Source organism: the organism of the source record quoted next, unplaced genomic scaffold (genome assembly GCF_019419815.1).
Source record: "Pyrus x bretschneideri cultivar Hongxiangsu unplaced genomic scaffold, Pyrus_bretschneideri_v1 Contig19, whole genome shotgun sequence".
Classification (NCBI taxonomy): Eukaryota; Viridiplantae; Streptophyta; class Magnoliopsida; order Rosales; family Rosaceae; genus Pyrus; species Pyrus x bretschneideri.
The window spans coordinates 1648780-1662770 of NW_025999490.1; the positions used below are offsets into that span (position 1 = coordinate 1648780).

The 13991-nt window shown below is 40.4% G+C and overlaps 3 protein-coding genes across 3 annotated transcripts; 2 read left to right on the forward strand and 1 right to left on the reverse strand.

Moving 5' to 3' along the window:
- Positions 1–207: 207 nt before the first annotated feature.
- LOC103952324 (60S ribosomal protein L8-3) lies at positions 208–2550 on the forward strand. Its single transcript, XM_009363893.3, has 2 exons — positions 208–709; positions 2046–2550. Exons 1-2 carry the CDS (start codon positions 270–272, stop codon positions 2383–2385), a joined length of 780 nt encoding a protein of 259 aa, XP_009362168.1. The 5' UTR covers positions 208–269; the 3' UTR covers positions 2386–2550.
- Positions 2551–3040: 490 nt separating this feature from the next.
- On the reverse strand, positions 3041–8271 carry LOC103952325 (pentatricopeptide repeat-containing protein At1g30610, chloroplastic). Its single transcript, XM_009363894.3, is given in 11 exon segments — positions 3041–3494; positions 3612–4043; positions 4177–4334; positions 4410–4500; positions 4979–5092; positions 5171–5362; positions 5485–5566; positions 6042–6233; positions 6947–7302; positions 7304–7446; positions 7449–8271. Coding segments are annotated over 11 exon segments (2748 nt in total). The 5' UTR covers positions 8017–8271; the 3' UTR covers positions 3041–3074.
- A 202-nt stretch (positions 8272–8473) lies between these two features.
- LOC103952326 (protein CHUP1, chloroplastic-like) lies at positions 8474–12811 on the forward strand. The gene is made up of 8 exons (XM_009363896.3): positions 8474–9024; positions 9843–10301; positions 10462–11376; positions 11523–11654; positions 11812–11993; positions 12084–12195; positions 12274–12417; positions 12510–12811. Exons 1-8 carry the CDS (start codon positions 8710–8712, stop codon positions 12588–12590), a joined length of 2340 nt encoding a protein of 779 aa, XP_009362171.2. The 5' UTR covers positions 8474–8709; the 3' UTR covers positions 12591–12811.
- Positions 12812–13991: the final 1180 nt, after the last annotated feature.

Sequence of the window (13991 nt, forward strand, 5' to 3'; positions counted from 1 at the left end):
TCAGACTTTTAACTCTCATATCAGACGATACGCTAATTGAAGGTTCCAAACCTTTGCTCGTTATACCAACCTCTTGACTTTGGGCTTTTTCCAATTTCCACATTTTGGGCCAATGTCATATTATTTCACGTTAGGGTTTTAGGGAGCTTGCAGGCTGTTCACTCACTGCCATACCTCTCCCAAGACCTATAAAAGCAAACACAAATCCTAGGGTTTTTGGAACACCATTTCGCGCGGCCGCTAGTAGCAGAAAATCACTCGCCGGAGCCATGGGGAGGGTTATCAGAGCTCAGCGTAAGGGTGCGGGTTCCGTTTTCAAGTCGCACACCCACCACCGCAAGGGTCCTGCCCGCTTCCGGAGCCTCGACTTCGGCGAGCGCAACGGGTACCTCAAGGGTGTCGTCACCGAGATCATCCACGATCCTGGTCGCGGTGCCCCGTTGGCCCGCGTCAGCTTCCGCCATCCGTTTAGGTACAAGAAGCAGAACGAGCTCTTCGTCGCCGCCGAGGGAATCTACACCGGTCAGTTCATCTACTGCGGGAAGAAGGCCAATTTGGTGGTCGGAAATGTGTTGCCTCTCAGATCGATCCCGGAGGGAGCCGTCGTCTGTAACGTCGAGCACCATGTTGGGGACCGCGGAACCCTCGCTAGGGCGTCTGGTGATTACGCTGTTGTTATCAGCCACAACCCTGACAACGATACCTCCAGGTCTATATACATCTCTCTCTGTTCATATTATTTCCTTTTCATTCTTGCTAAATTATTGGGTTATTATATTTGTTAATTGGATTTCGATAATTGGAGTTCAAATATTACATTGTTATTGAGATACCAATTTCTCATATGATTGCAATTTGCATGTAGATATGTGATGTCTGATTCAATCACAAAAAAATGTATCCCTTTAGGTAATAGTATGTTCGTTTGCTGAACTGGGTTGGCTTTAGTTTTAGGTTTTATTATGCGTATGCGGTTGGGTCAGTTTTCCAACACTTTTTCAATGTAGAACGATAGAGATGAATCGCAAAAATTGTATCCCTTTTGCGAGTAGTTTGTTCATTTGCTGAACTGGGTTGGCTTTAGTTTTGGGTTGTATTATGCGGCACGCAGTTGGGTCAGTTCTCGAACATTTTCTCAATTTGGAGCGAGAGAAACTAATGATTCTTCTGAATGAAAATGAATTAATTTTTGGTTGGATTGATGTTATGATTGTGAAACTTAAAAAGCAAATTCCCAGGTTTTAAAACTGTTGTTTAAAGAACTAATTAATCGAATTTCATTACCTCATTTTACTTTTTGCTTTCATTTAGGACAATAGAGAAATTGGTTTTTAACAAGATTTTTCCTATTTGGTTGTATTGTTAAGAAGACTGATGATTTCGGACTGCCCATTTTGTTGCTTCATTTACTGCTTGTCATCAATTTTTTTTTCTTTGGATTATTGACCCTTTTTTATTATAAAATCTTATATGCTGAGTAGATTTATACGCAGAGCATATGGTATTTTTGAGATTGTTTATCCGTGGAACCCTTGCATTTTGGCTGTTATTTTGTGATGGGTTTTCGGGTCATCCTTTGAACGTGTTTTTCAGTTAGTACTATATAGAAATTACTAATTTTCTAATAAAGGCCATTATTTGGTTGAATTATTTATATGATTGTCATTTTACGCAAAAACAAATCGCGTTTTAAGATTAGATTGCTGTTCACATTATTAAGTTATCGATTTGACATCCTTATTCTGTATTTTGCTTTCATTCAGAACCAGTTGGGAATTGGTAATTTTTTGGAGTCCTTACTTGGTTGCATCGTTTAGAAGAGTGTGAATCAACCACAAATCGTCTGATATCATGATTTCTGTTCATAACACTAGCTATTTAAAATATGATTTCTATTTCTATTGTTTTGGTTTATCTTCTGCTTGTCATCGACTCTTGTTGAAATATTTTGTCTTTGTGATTGTAAAAGCTTTATGTCTTGACATACTGTTTATTGTATGGGAGACACGTATAAACAAATTTTCTGTTTCCACTGGTTCTAACAGGATCAAGCTTCCGTCTGGAGCCAAGAAGATTGTTCCCAGCGGATGCCGTGCTATGATTGGGCAAGTTGCAGGTGGAGGAAGAACAGAAAAGCCAATGCTCAAGGCTGGTAATGCTTACCACAAGTTCAGAGTGAAGAGGAACTGCTGGCCCAAGGTTCGTGGTGTGGCTATGAACCCAGTCGAGCATCCTCACGGAGGAGGTAATCACCAGCATATTGGACATGCTAGCACAGTCAGGCGTGATGCTCCTCCTGGGCAGAAGGTTGGTCTCATTGCTGCTAGGAGGACTGGTCGTCTCAGAGGACAAGCTGCTGCGAACATATCTAAGGCAGACAAGTGAAGAGGCTTATGAGGGATTACGTTTTCGTTGTTACCTAAGTTTGCTGTTTTGGGACCGTTTTAATTTATATCGCAGTACTAGATTGGTGCATTTTTGTGCGGTTTGAACCTTTCATGCTTTGATCCATATCATGATATTAACAGCCAAAAGTTTTACTAGTTGTCATCTGGCTCTTGTTTTGTACTTGTTGATTCTTCTTTCAGTTGTACGTGTATGTGAGAGGAGAAATTACAGTGGGTGCCGGAGGTGATGGGGTCATTACATCGGGCCTCATTATCTTGAGCTTAAAGATTAGATAATCTTGACCACTCAAATTGAATCCAACGGTCTTCATCAACTTATTCAGCTGGCCCTTTTTCACAAACTAAGGTCTTTGATTTCTTTTTTACAAAAACAAAGGGCTCAAATTCCCGGGTCCTCGAGAACCGGGGAGGATCTGAATTATACGTTTAGAGTCCGCATAGACACGTGGTTCCGATGTTGGATCTTAAAATTTTCTTGTGAGAGGTTTGAGATTTAATTCTTCCCAAACGAATTTGTACCAAGTTTTCTCTCTGTCCCGGAGACCCTTATGTCATTCAGTTTCCCGTTTAACCCTACAAAATGCCCGATTGTTTTCGGTTCGGGTTGTTTCCATATCATCAATGGTCAGAAATTCAATGAACATTCTGTTTTCTGTTTTATTTTTCTTAGGCCGGAAAATACATCTTTGAATTGATAGCTGGTTCCGTTTGAGTTGTAGATACAGTTTCACGTGTAGAAACTGCAGCTCCCGTTAAACGGATTCTATCAACTTCTCCGCTAGCTGCCATAAGGTTTTGATATACAGGGTTCGACCTATCACTTCTGTTTACAAGAATGCTACCCTCGTCAACCAACCGTACAAAAGTGTCTTTCTGAAACCTTTCCGCGTTTTCCATAAACAACTTCAACCACGCTGCCTTCGAGAATGCCTGTGGCTCACCAAGATTTTGAGTGGTAATACAGGAGAGAGCAGCAGCATAGTCATTTTTCTCTAGCTTTGTGCAGAACCGTTCCTTCACGAGGGGAGGAGGTGGGATCCGTTCTGCCTCAGTCAAGTGCATCCAGGTTATGTCCAGCAGCTCCGCCTGAAAATCATGAATGCAGAAAACATTCAACTTCAGTTCGTAAACATTGGACATTTCCAGACAGGTGACGACTATATTCAAGAGGTGGAACAGAAGTATACAAGAAAGAAATGATACCTTTTCAGCTTTGCAAGCGTCCAATATCATCCGAAGATGGCGTTTAGCATTGAAGTGAAACCCATGGTGTAACATCCTTTTGTATACGTACTCGAAATCATCCCACCTCTTTTCTGCAACGCAGGCGTCTAACAAGGTGTTGAAAGTGTAGCTATCTGGTATTATCCGAACCTTATAATCGGATCTGCTCGTGATATTATTCCCATCATCTAACATCCTCAGGAACAGATCTATCGCTTTTTCAAACATTCCGTGGTCCAAGTAAGCTTTCAGCATTATGTTGCAAGTAACAAGATTCGGGGAGCAAATGTTCTCCATTTGTTTGAAAACATAGGCCGCATTTTCAACACTTCCGGCATCCAAACAAGCTTGAATTAGACCAGTGTAAGTCACTACTAGAGGCTTACTTGCAACCTTACATATCTTCTCAATCTGTGAAGAGAAGGAATAATGGAACAAGTGACCCAACTGTATAATGCATGCTAAAGTGCCAAGCCAAATAATACAAAAATGCAAAACTGGGAATGAATTTTCGCTGATGTAATGAAATAGACAGCTAAATTACCTGCATTAGTGCTTCCTGGCACCTTCCAGCACTACAAAGACATCGAGCAAAGTCATAATAGAGAGCCGCATAACCTACTATTCCTCGTCTTTCCATGTTGTGAATAACCGATACAGCCTCATCTACTTTACCTTCTCTCCAAAGAGTGTTCACAATAACTGCATTCATAAGGAACCATCAATATTACCCATCTACAACAAAACACGAGGTGAGACAATAGTCCAGTAAAATACCTCGGTAAGTTAAAGCATTTGGTATAGAAGATTTCTGCACTTTCTTGAAAAACTCATGAACCAAGTTGTACTTGCCACATGCTAGCATCACCTGATTCAGTGAAAACGGATTCAGGTATGCATAATTTGAAAGAGATATTCAGGGTGATTTAGCATCCTAGTACCAGGCTCATAAATCCTATAAAATCAAACAGATTGGCCCCAAATGTTAAATGATTCATGAATAAGCCTAGATTGGCCCAAAATGTTAAATGATTCATGAATAAGCCTAGATTGGCCCAAAAAGTTGCACGTAAGGAGCTCCAGAGCGAGGACAGGCAGAAAACTATATAAAAAGGAGTGAGGGGCTATACTTAAATTTACTTAATTCAACAAGGTTATACCCTGTTTCATTGAAAGCTGACAATCAAACAGAATATCTACATAAGTACGTAAAACAACCAGCACACACATGAAAAACTAAATTCATTAACACCGACGTCATGACAAAAGAAAATACTTGGGAACAACTAGTAAAGGTTAGGGAGATAGTCAATGGACAGGAAGAAAGAAACCAGGGTGACTTATACCTCCATAACAAGTCCATATGTTGTTGTGGCAGGCTGTAGGCCTTGTTGCTTCAACTGCTGCAAAACCCAAAATGCTCCTTCCCATTGTTTGCGCTGAACACAGGCATTTAATACCTGCACATACAATTCATTACACCCATATATATAGAACTGCACTCATGTTTGCATCAATTATCACCAACTACTACTTACCGCATGAAAGACAACAATATCTGGTTCCAGTCGAGGATCCCACTTCCCAAGTGCCCCGGTTTTGAACTTCTTCTTAGGAGGAGATCGCATAGTATCAATCACATCAAAAAGTTCCCTCATATGTCCTGCTTGTCCAAGAGTTACAGCAATAGAATGATAAGCTACCAAGTCGGGATACGAGGACATTTGTTCCTGGACAGAAAACAAAAAGAAAAGATAACATTGGTTGGTCAAAGTATTCTTCTTCCTTTAACTACAATCGTGTTTTATGAACACAAAGCATACTGCAGAAAATAACAATTTGCACGACTTACCAGCATTGCATGAAATACATTAAGTGCTTCCACAGGCCTCCTTGCCTTTCCAAGTACATCAAGTGCAGTTGTGAATATGTATCTGAATTTCAAAAAGGGGAAATGCTTCATATTGTTCTCAGATACAACGATTAGTGACAACAATCTTACATAGTTGTTCAACAAGATATTTAATAGTCATGTGAAGGCCAAGACAGTAACAAAGAAAGCAGTAACAACTAACAAGAACCATTTGATTTCTACTTTCTTCAAAAACTATTCTTTTGTACCCAGACATTGCAAGTGCAACACGTGAAAATTAGTCACTATGCATGATAGATGATTTGCACCACATATTAGAAATAGTTTTGGTAAGATCTACACTCCTTCAAGTTCCATCCACTAATCGTGACAATTTCTTAAGAGAAACTGTTGCAGCACTACAGATTCAAGCCCATTGAAATGCTGAAATGCTGAAAGGGAGTCTAAAGCCCCATGAGATTTGCCATACTTTCCTAAGCAGGAGTGTATGCCAAGCTTCAAACTTAATGCTCTAATATTTTCTTACGGAAAAATACCTGAGCTTGTGGGATTTGAAACGTTCACGCATTTGAAGCCACTCAATGACTTGTAGCACCCGTCTCCAGTTTCCTAGTTTTCCCAATAGCTGGATAACTCTCAATATTGAATGATCTGTGAATCTGATTTGTGCACTTCGCATCATCCTTGAAAACATCCACTCAGGCATGTCAATGTCTGCACCATTCAGCCTGTTAAAATAATTACTTAACATTAATGAGATCATGAGAATCCATAACTACAATATATTAACACTTCATATGAGATATTTAATTTGGCAAATCAAAAAAGGGAAATAGAGAAAAATACAGGAAATGACAAGCAAAACCTATCAAACTGTCAACGACGATCTTTTTTTTTTTAGGACATGACTGTCCCCTTCCCAATCCCAAGTAGTTCTAACGGGAAAGAAACACTGTATAAACTCACATGATAGTTCTGCAACCCAGATTACAGGCGGAATTAAGTATAGTCACCCCTAGACTATAACTACACAACTACCATGTTGCATAAACTCCTGCTTGGAAACAGCCTTATTAATTAGTTTTACCGAGAGGATTGATGAAGTAACAAACTACAGAAACTTTGCGGAAAACATAATACAATTGCTGTAAAAGGCCAAACTTAGCTTGGCTTGCATGATGCTCTATAAAACACATGATAATATAGCCAGCATACATACTGAACAACTCACTAATAGGCCATACCCCATACATTTAAACCATTTTGTCCGCTGAAGTACGAGAAATAGTAAACGCTGAAAATCAATAATGTCAGTCTTTTTTTTTTTTTCTTCTAAATATAAAAGAGTAACACTAATTTGTCATCAATTGTAAACTCAATTCATCAATCTAAAAGGTAATTCTTCCAATATAAGAAGAGGAAAAAGGCACAGAGCGCATACCACTTTGCTAGCTTCTGGATTCTCTGCTCCATTTCCATTTGTGAAACTCGTGGCTTGTCCATAATATCACCGAATTCATCAAAATTCCGAAATGCTGCTCTTTCCACCTCCAAGCTTTTTTCATTAAATCTTTTAGGGAAATCCCTACCACTCTTAGTTACACTTCTTGGAACAAAACCTCTATCAGTGGCTTTATCAGCATTGCTGTGGTTCCTTTCAACTCCATCTTCATTTCTAACACCAAACTTCCCTCTTTCAACGGCTTCATCCCTTGACTGGTAAACTCTTGGGCCATCTCTCGCATTTCGTGCCATTGAACTTTTACCTTTGAAGTCTACTTCCTGTTCTAGCCGACCAGGTAACTCCCGGGCCATCTTTTGCATTTCGTACTGTTGTACTTTTACCTTTGAAGTCCAATCCTGGTTCTACCCTACCAGTATATTTTGACCATCTTCCATCTCTTGTCTCTCCCCTTATCATCTTCTTATCCTTTTCATCTTGTTGTTCTGTCTGCTATCGTATTCATCCTTAAATCCCTTAACTCGTTGACGTTCATGCGTGCTTCCATTTCTATTTCCAAGCAACTCATACCGATTCTCAACTTTTGACGCCTTCTCTCGATTCAAATTCCCTTCAGGCTCCCCCAGTTTTGCTTCCTCTTCACTACCCTCAGACAACAGTCTCCTGGAAACACCTCTACTCCGCACACTATGCTTCGGATTCTCTTCTTTCGATCTCTGCTGCTTATCTCTATCACTTCTAAGCCTAACAGTCCCCATAACCTTCAAGTACTGATCAAATGACGGCTTAAATTCGAATTCCTTCTCTAAAATTTCAGACCCTTCCTTCGACACAGCACTAATAACAGTTCTGGAATTCACGAACTTAATACCGAAAACCCGATTCCTCTTCACATTCTTCTCATTTAATCCAATACCGAAAATGGGTCTCCGGAAAATCGAAAACCCAGATAAAGGTAGCGACTTTGGGCAACAATTCGTAGCAAAAACCCCATTCCTCTGAAAACTGGAGACACCCGGTTGAGCGTTGGCCATAACCATCACCTCCATTTCTCAATTCATCCAACAAATTTCACATAGCGTCGTTTAAAGTTTGAGACTTTCCTTCTCACGTGCTGAGCTACTGAGTGAAACAATATAGGAAATACAGAGAGAGAGAGAGGAATTAAATTACAGAGACGATGAACTACGAACTTAAAATTCAAGCAGCAGAAGAGCTCGAAGCAGAAATGGCTACCATGAAAGCAGTCCAAGTTTTTGGGGAAGAAGCTCTTCAATTGTTGTTCGAGATATATCCTTGAAAACCCGGGAATATCAACGAATATTGGAAGAAAAGAAGAATATTGGGCCGGGTATTGGCCCAAAAAGTTATACAGGCCCGCATTTGTATTTGTAGAAAGTGAATCACCCCCTAGAAGTGGGGTCTCCCGGCACAGAATACGACCGTTGGCACGTAGCTCTTGAACCCGGAGAGAGCATTCAAATTTCAAAAATTCAAAAGTTGGGACAAATAGAGAAAGAAAGCTGCCACTTTTCTCTCTCGCATAGCTCTCAGCTGGTCTTGGAATAGGAGCTTTCAACTGTTCAAGCTTTTATATCTTCCTTTTGGTCCCAAAGATTTGAATGTAATCATCACCCCATTTCATCACTTCAACTAGATTTAGGTTGTTTTTTTGGAGCATCCCATGTTTCAATTGAGTGCCAATTTTTAGACGTTTTCTGTAAAAATTGTGTTTTTTCACGATGAGAGAAGAGAACCCATCAGAAACCAGAGCAAGATCGATCAAATTTTCCGACCAAAACCAGATTCCGAAATGTTCGAATGTGAAGGGCAGCAGCAATTCTTCGAGATTGAGGTCTGCTTCCTCATGGGGTTCTCACATTGTGAAAGGGCTGGCAGGGGACAAGAAGGCCAAGGCGCAGCCCACAGTCACCAGCAAGAAACCACCACTAACAGGGTACGATTTAGCAAACCAGAAGATCCCTTTTGCGCCAGCTCAGCCACGCGTCAAGCGCTCGCTGATTGGCGATTTGGCGTGCTCTGTGAATGCTAATCAGGTTGGGAGATTTTGAAAAGTAGCTAATTTTAGAGTCATGAATTGAATTTTAGCCAAAGTTTCTAACTTCTTACGATTCTAACCAAAATCCCAGATAAAAAGTCTTAATTACCCTTAGCAATCCATATCCTTTCCGTTCGGAGTTGTAGGCGACAGTATTATTTAGCCTGATTTCTGTGTAGGCCACCCGGAAAACAGTCTTGGCTCCGACTTTGGCCTCTTAGCACTTTATCATCTTCGAAGTTGATAATTGGAGACTACTTAACTAAGCAGGCACATGTATGCCATTGAATAGAAAGAACATGAATGAATGGTACCCAGCACTACCTTTCGTGTTTGGTTTGCAAGAAAATTAAGAAATTTTGAAGGAGATTTCATAAGCCTCCATTATTTGGAATTTTATATGATCATGTCTGTATATGTGTGAGTGTGTTACTTGCAGTTTGGATTCAGGGTTTCCTTTTTTGAGTTTTGTGATGGGTTCTGCATTGTGAAGTGACAGGGAAGAGTGCCTTGTTTAAAATTGGACTTTATGTGTGTTCCTGTGACTTCTTGTTTGGATACAAGGTTTTCCTTTTCTGGGTTTTGTGTTGCTTGACTTGTTTGGATACAAGGTTTCCTTTTATGGGTTTTGTGTTGGGTTGTGTAATGTGAAGTGATAGAACAATGTTTTCTCTAAATTTGGGGAATTTCTATTATTACGGGTAACTAAGACCTTTTGCTTGAGTTTTTTGGTTAAAATTATAAGAAGTTAGTAAGTGTGGTTAAAATTCAATTCATGCCTCTAAAATTGTCTATTTTTCAAAATTTTCCAATCAGGTTCATCCTCAGATGCATCCGACCCACCGGAGGCAGTCGTCACGAGATTTGTTTATTGAGCTTGATCACTTGAGGAACTTGCTTCGGGAGTCTAAGGAAAGGGAGTTTCAGTTGCAAGCTGAGTTGTCGGAGTGTAAGCGAAACCCCAGGGTCTTGGAGCTTGAGAGGGAACTTGAGGTGAAAAGGCGGGAGCTTGATGGTCTGGCTCGGAAAGCTGAGCTGCTGGAAGAAGAGAAAACTAGTCTCTCCGATCAGTTGACATCAATTTTGGAGAGGAGTGAAGTGATTTTGAAAAGAGAAGATCATGAAACCTCAGTGGCATCAGCATCGGGGAGTGCGGAAATGGAGGTTTTAGAGTTGAGGCGCCTGAACAAGGAGTTGCAGCTTCAGAAGAGAAATCTTGCTAGCAAATTTTCTTCTGCAACATCCCAGTTGGCTTCTCTGGCAAAGGCTTCTGAGGTACAATCAACTTCCTTGGTTACTTAAATTTGGCATCGGAAGCTCAAAGCTGACCTTAAATTTGTCTTCTATGTTTGAGAATGCTTCTGGTTTATGTGACTTGGTTGTCCTGGTTTAGCTTTGTTTGCTTACTGAAACTTGTTATATTGGTTATCATCAGAGTGACATTGTTGAGAAGATTAAAGCTGAGGCGTCTGTGCTAAGGCATACAAACGAAGAATTGTGCAAACAAGTTGAAGGTTTACAAACGAGTAGGTTGAATGAGGTTGAGGAGCTAGCATACTTGAGGTGGGTGAATTCATGTTTACGAAACGAGTTGCAGCACTCATCCTCCACCACAAATTCTGATAACACATTAAGTCCCACTTCGATTGAGAGGAGTAGAAAATCTGATGGAGCACTTTCATTTAGAAGCAGCAAGTACTTAGAATACAGTGGTGGAAAGCGATTGAACCTTATGAAGAAACCAAAGAACTGGCCAATTGCTGATGAGGATTTGCCTAACTTAGAAAGCTCAGACGAGGAAGCAGGAAGTCCCAAAAGAAGACACTCAATAAGCGGATCAAGATTCTTTGCAGAAGACTTGGTGCAGACGAATAAGAGAAGGCAGTCTGATGGTTTTACGTGTGTCCAAGAAATGGAGAAGCATACAGAGACTGTAACCTCTCAAGAATATGATTTGGGAATCCTTCACGGATCACAGTTCTTTGGAAATTGTCACGAAATTAATAAACTTCCATCTTGCTTAGATGTTGAGAAAAGGGCCTTGAGAATTCCAAACCCCCCTCCAAGGCCTTCATCTTCCATTTCTAGTGCAACCAAAGTGGATCGTTCAGCACAAGTTCCACCACCGCCTCCACTTCCCCCACCGCCTCCTCCTAAGTTTGCAGCGAAGACTAGTCCCACAGGAGCTGTACAAAGAGCCCCACAAGTAGTTGAGTTTTATCATTCACTGATGAAGAGAGAGTCTAGGAAAGATTCTTCAAATGGAGGAGCTCCTGATGGCCCAGATGTTGCAAATGTTCGTAGTAGCATGATCGGAGAAATTGAGAACCGATCATCACATTTGCTTGCTGTAAGTGATCACTTGCCCCGTTATTTATAATTTGGCTGCTTGAAGTTCATTTCTTCTAAGTTATAGTTTCTTTTGAAGTCATAGGCTTTCTAGCAGACTAGACTACTGCAAATTCTTATTGAATGAAACCGCCATTTGCTTTGCAGATAAAGGCAGATGTGGAGACTCAAGGAGAATTCGTGAATTCGTTGATAAGAGAGGTGAACAATGCAGCTTATCAAAACATTGAAGATGTTGTGGCATTTGTGAAGTGGCTCGATGACGAACTTTCCTTTCTTGTAAGTTTGATCTTTCTAACGACCAGAAAAACCATGTTTATAATTTTGTGTGCAATATTTCAGTCTTCACCTACAGTGATGTAATGGTTGATTTGTTTCAAATGGAACTGGGAAGCCATGCCGATTTCTTACTGTTAAGCTTACTTTCTGTTGAAAGGTGGATGAGAGGGCAGTACTAAAGCACTTTGATTGGCCAGAAAAGAAAGCTGACACACTGCGCGAAGCAGCATTCAGCTACAGAGATCTCAAGAAACTGGAGTTTGAAGTGTCTTCTTACAAGGATGATAACAGACTGGCTTGTGACATTGCACTAAAGAAAATGGTTTCCTTGTCTGAGAAGTAAGAAATTACGTGGCTAATTTCTTAGAATGTTCAATCCTTTGCCTACTAGTTAAACTTACTTACCAAGGGTTTCCTTACCTCTCACAGGATGGAGCGTACAGTTTATAACCTTTTCCGGACAAGGGAGTCATTGATGCGTAATTGCAGGGACTTCAAAATCTCCACAGACTGGATGCTTGACAATGGAATTTTAAGCAAGGTAGACTTTGATATTCTTTATGAACGACTAGTGGTCAGCTTTGTGTATCGCATATCTAATTTGATGCTGATCTTGCAGATAAAGTTTGGCTCAGTCAAGTTGGCAAAGATGTACATGACGAGGGTGGCTATGGAACTTCAGTTGAAGGCAGCAGCGGAGAAAGATCCTGCAATGGATTACATGCTGCTTCAGGGAGTGAGATTTGCTTTCAGAGTTCATCAGGTTAGTAGAACAAAAAAGATGCGAAATTATTTGTGCTTTTTTGTCCATTCAAAATGCAGAAGATTGAGATATATTTCTTGCTTGATATGCAGTTTGCAGGGGGATTCGATGCAGACACAATGCACGCGTTTGAGGAACTTCGCTACCTTGCTCATCTTCTCAACAAAAAGTAACGAGGCAAAGGTGGAAGGCTATATGGAACATTTTTCGCTTACCATCTCAGTAAGCTTCATACAGGAAAATGTATACGTTCTGTAGTAAGCATTTCGGGCAAGACAGCACAATTCGGCTGTAGTTTATGTGAAAAAAAAAAAAATGTATACATTAGGTTCTTCTGCAACGACTTCTTGCAAGTTGTACGATAAGAATTATACAACTTCTTCAGAGTTTCATACTCATCTCTGAACAAAATCTTCCTCATGTGCTGGGAGTCCTTACTGTTATATCGAGATTGTGGGGAAGTTGGCTCAAGTGTGATGGTGGTGGATGTGACAAAACGGCTACATAGCGGTTGTATTGCAGCGGCCTCGGTGATAGAGAGACGTGCAATCTGCTGGATATCATCGGTGTGGTGACAGTGACAGGGTGAAGGTGTAGGTAGCAACTAAGACATTTGAGTAGTAGCAGTAGCAATGAGCTGAGGTCATCGATGAACCCGAGCAGAGCAGTAGAAACAGGGATGACAAAGAAGGAAGAAGCACAAGGTCTCATATCCATTGGAATGAAAGACAATAAAAACAGATGAAACCAATTGCAATTGCACCCTTCAAATCGCGCAAACATTTAATCAAGGACATCAAAACCTTTATGAATCGAGTAAAAAGTAAACTAATTTGCTTCGCCAGTACTCGGAGCTCATTTTCATTATAATTCTTGTAGTTCACATATCGGTTTTGCAGTATATTGTGACAAATTTGTAGATTCTCACACAAAAACAGTTCCTGCAACTGTAAAGTCTCAAGTAAATCAACATTTGAAGGCCTAGCCGTCATCCTATGGGATCCAAGTCCCTAATCGTCACGTCTGACATTCTCCACATTGTAGTTAGTTGTCAAATTGAACCAAAAACGAAGTGTACACTGCAGAAGCGAACAAGTCAAAGTTAAACATCTGTGATGCCACTCCAAATCCGTACTGTTTTCTCACAGCACAACAAGAAAAATCGACTTTCCTAATCAGAGTTTATCGGCAACAAAAGAATCACTGTTTGACCAGTATACATTGCTAACATTAGGAAATAGAACAATCACTGCACACTATTTTATCTGTTTTGACAAATAAAAGCAATGCCTAAAGGTTCGCTGGATGATACAGGCAAATTGGTTGAGTTACATCTTTCGTTACTTACTAACCATTTGAACTATTTAACTTTTGTCCCCCTTGTTCATTTTCTGTGCTACTTATGCATCATCTATGGTCAAAGCCGAAACAAAACAAGCCCAAAATTTCTGGCTTAATATAAGTCTAATGCCTCACAGGACTGCCTGGTATCGATACAAAAGACAGTTAAAGCACTAGGGATGGGGGCTATATGAACTCATAGACGGCCTAGTATCAAGGTTAGTGCAAATCGC

What these genes read in the sequence shown, in the direction of transcription:
- LOC103952324 (XM_009363893.3), top strand. Translation starts at nt 270, where the DNA reads ATGGGGAGGGTTATCAGAGCTCAGCGTAAGGGTGCGGGTTCCGTTTTC. An exon ending in CCTGACAACGATACCTCCAG is followed by an intron (nt 710 to 2,045) that starts GTCTATATACAT and finishes TGGTTCTAACAG; the next exon opens with GATCAAGCTTCCGTCTGGAG.
- LOC103952326 (XM_009363896.3), top strand. Translation starts at nt 8,710, where the DNA reads ATGAGAGAAGAGAACCCATCAGAAACCAGAGCAAGATCGATCAAATTT. An exon ending in CTCTGGCAAAGGCTTCTGAG is followed by an intron (nt 10,302 to 10,461) that starts GTACAATCAACT and finishes GGTTATCATCAG; the next exon opens with AGTGACATTGTTGAGAAGAT. An exon ending in ACAATGGAATTTTAAGCAAG is followed by an intron (nt 12,196 to 12,273) that starts GTAGACTTTGAT and finishes CTGATCTTGCAG; the next exon opens with ATAAAGTTTGGCTCAGTCAA.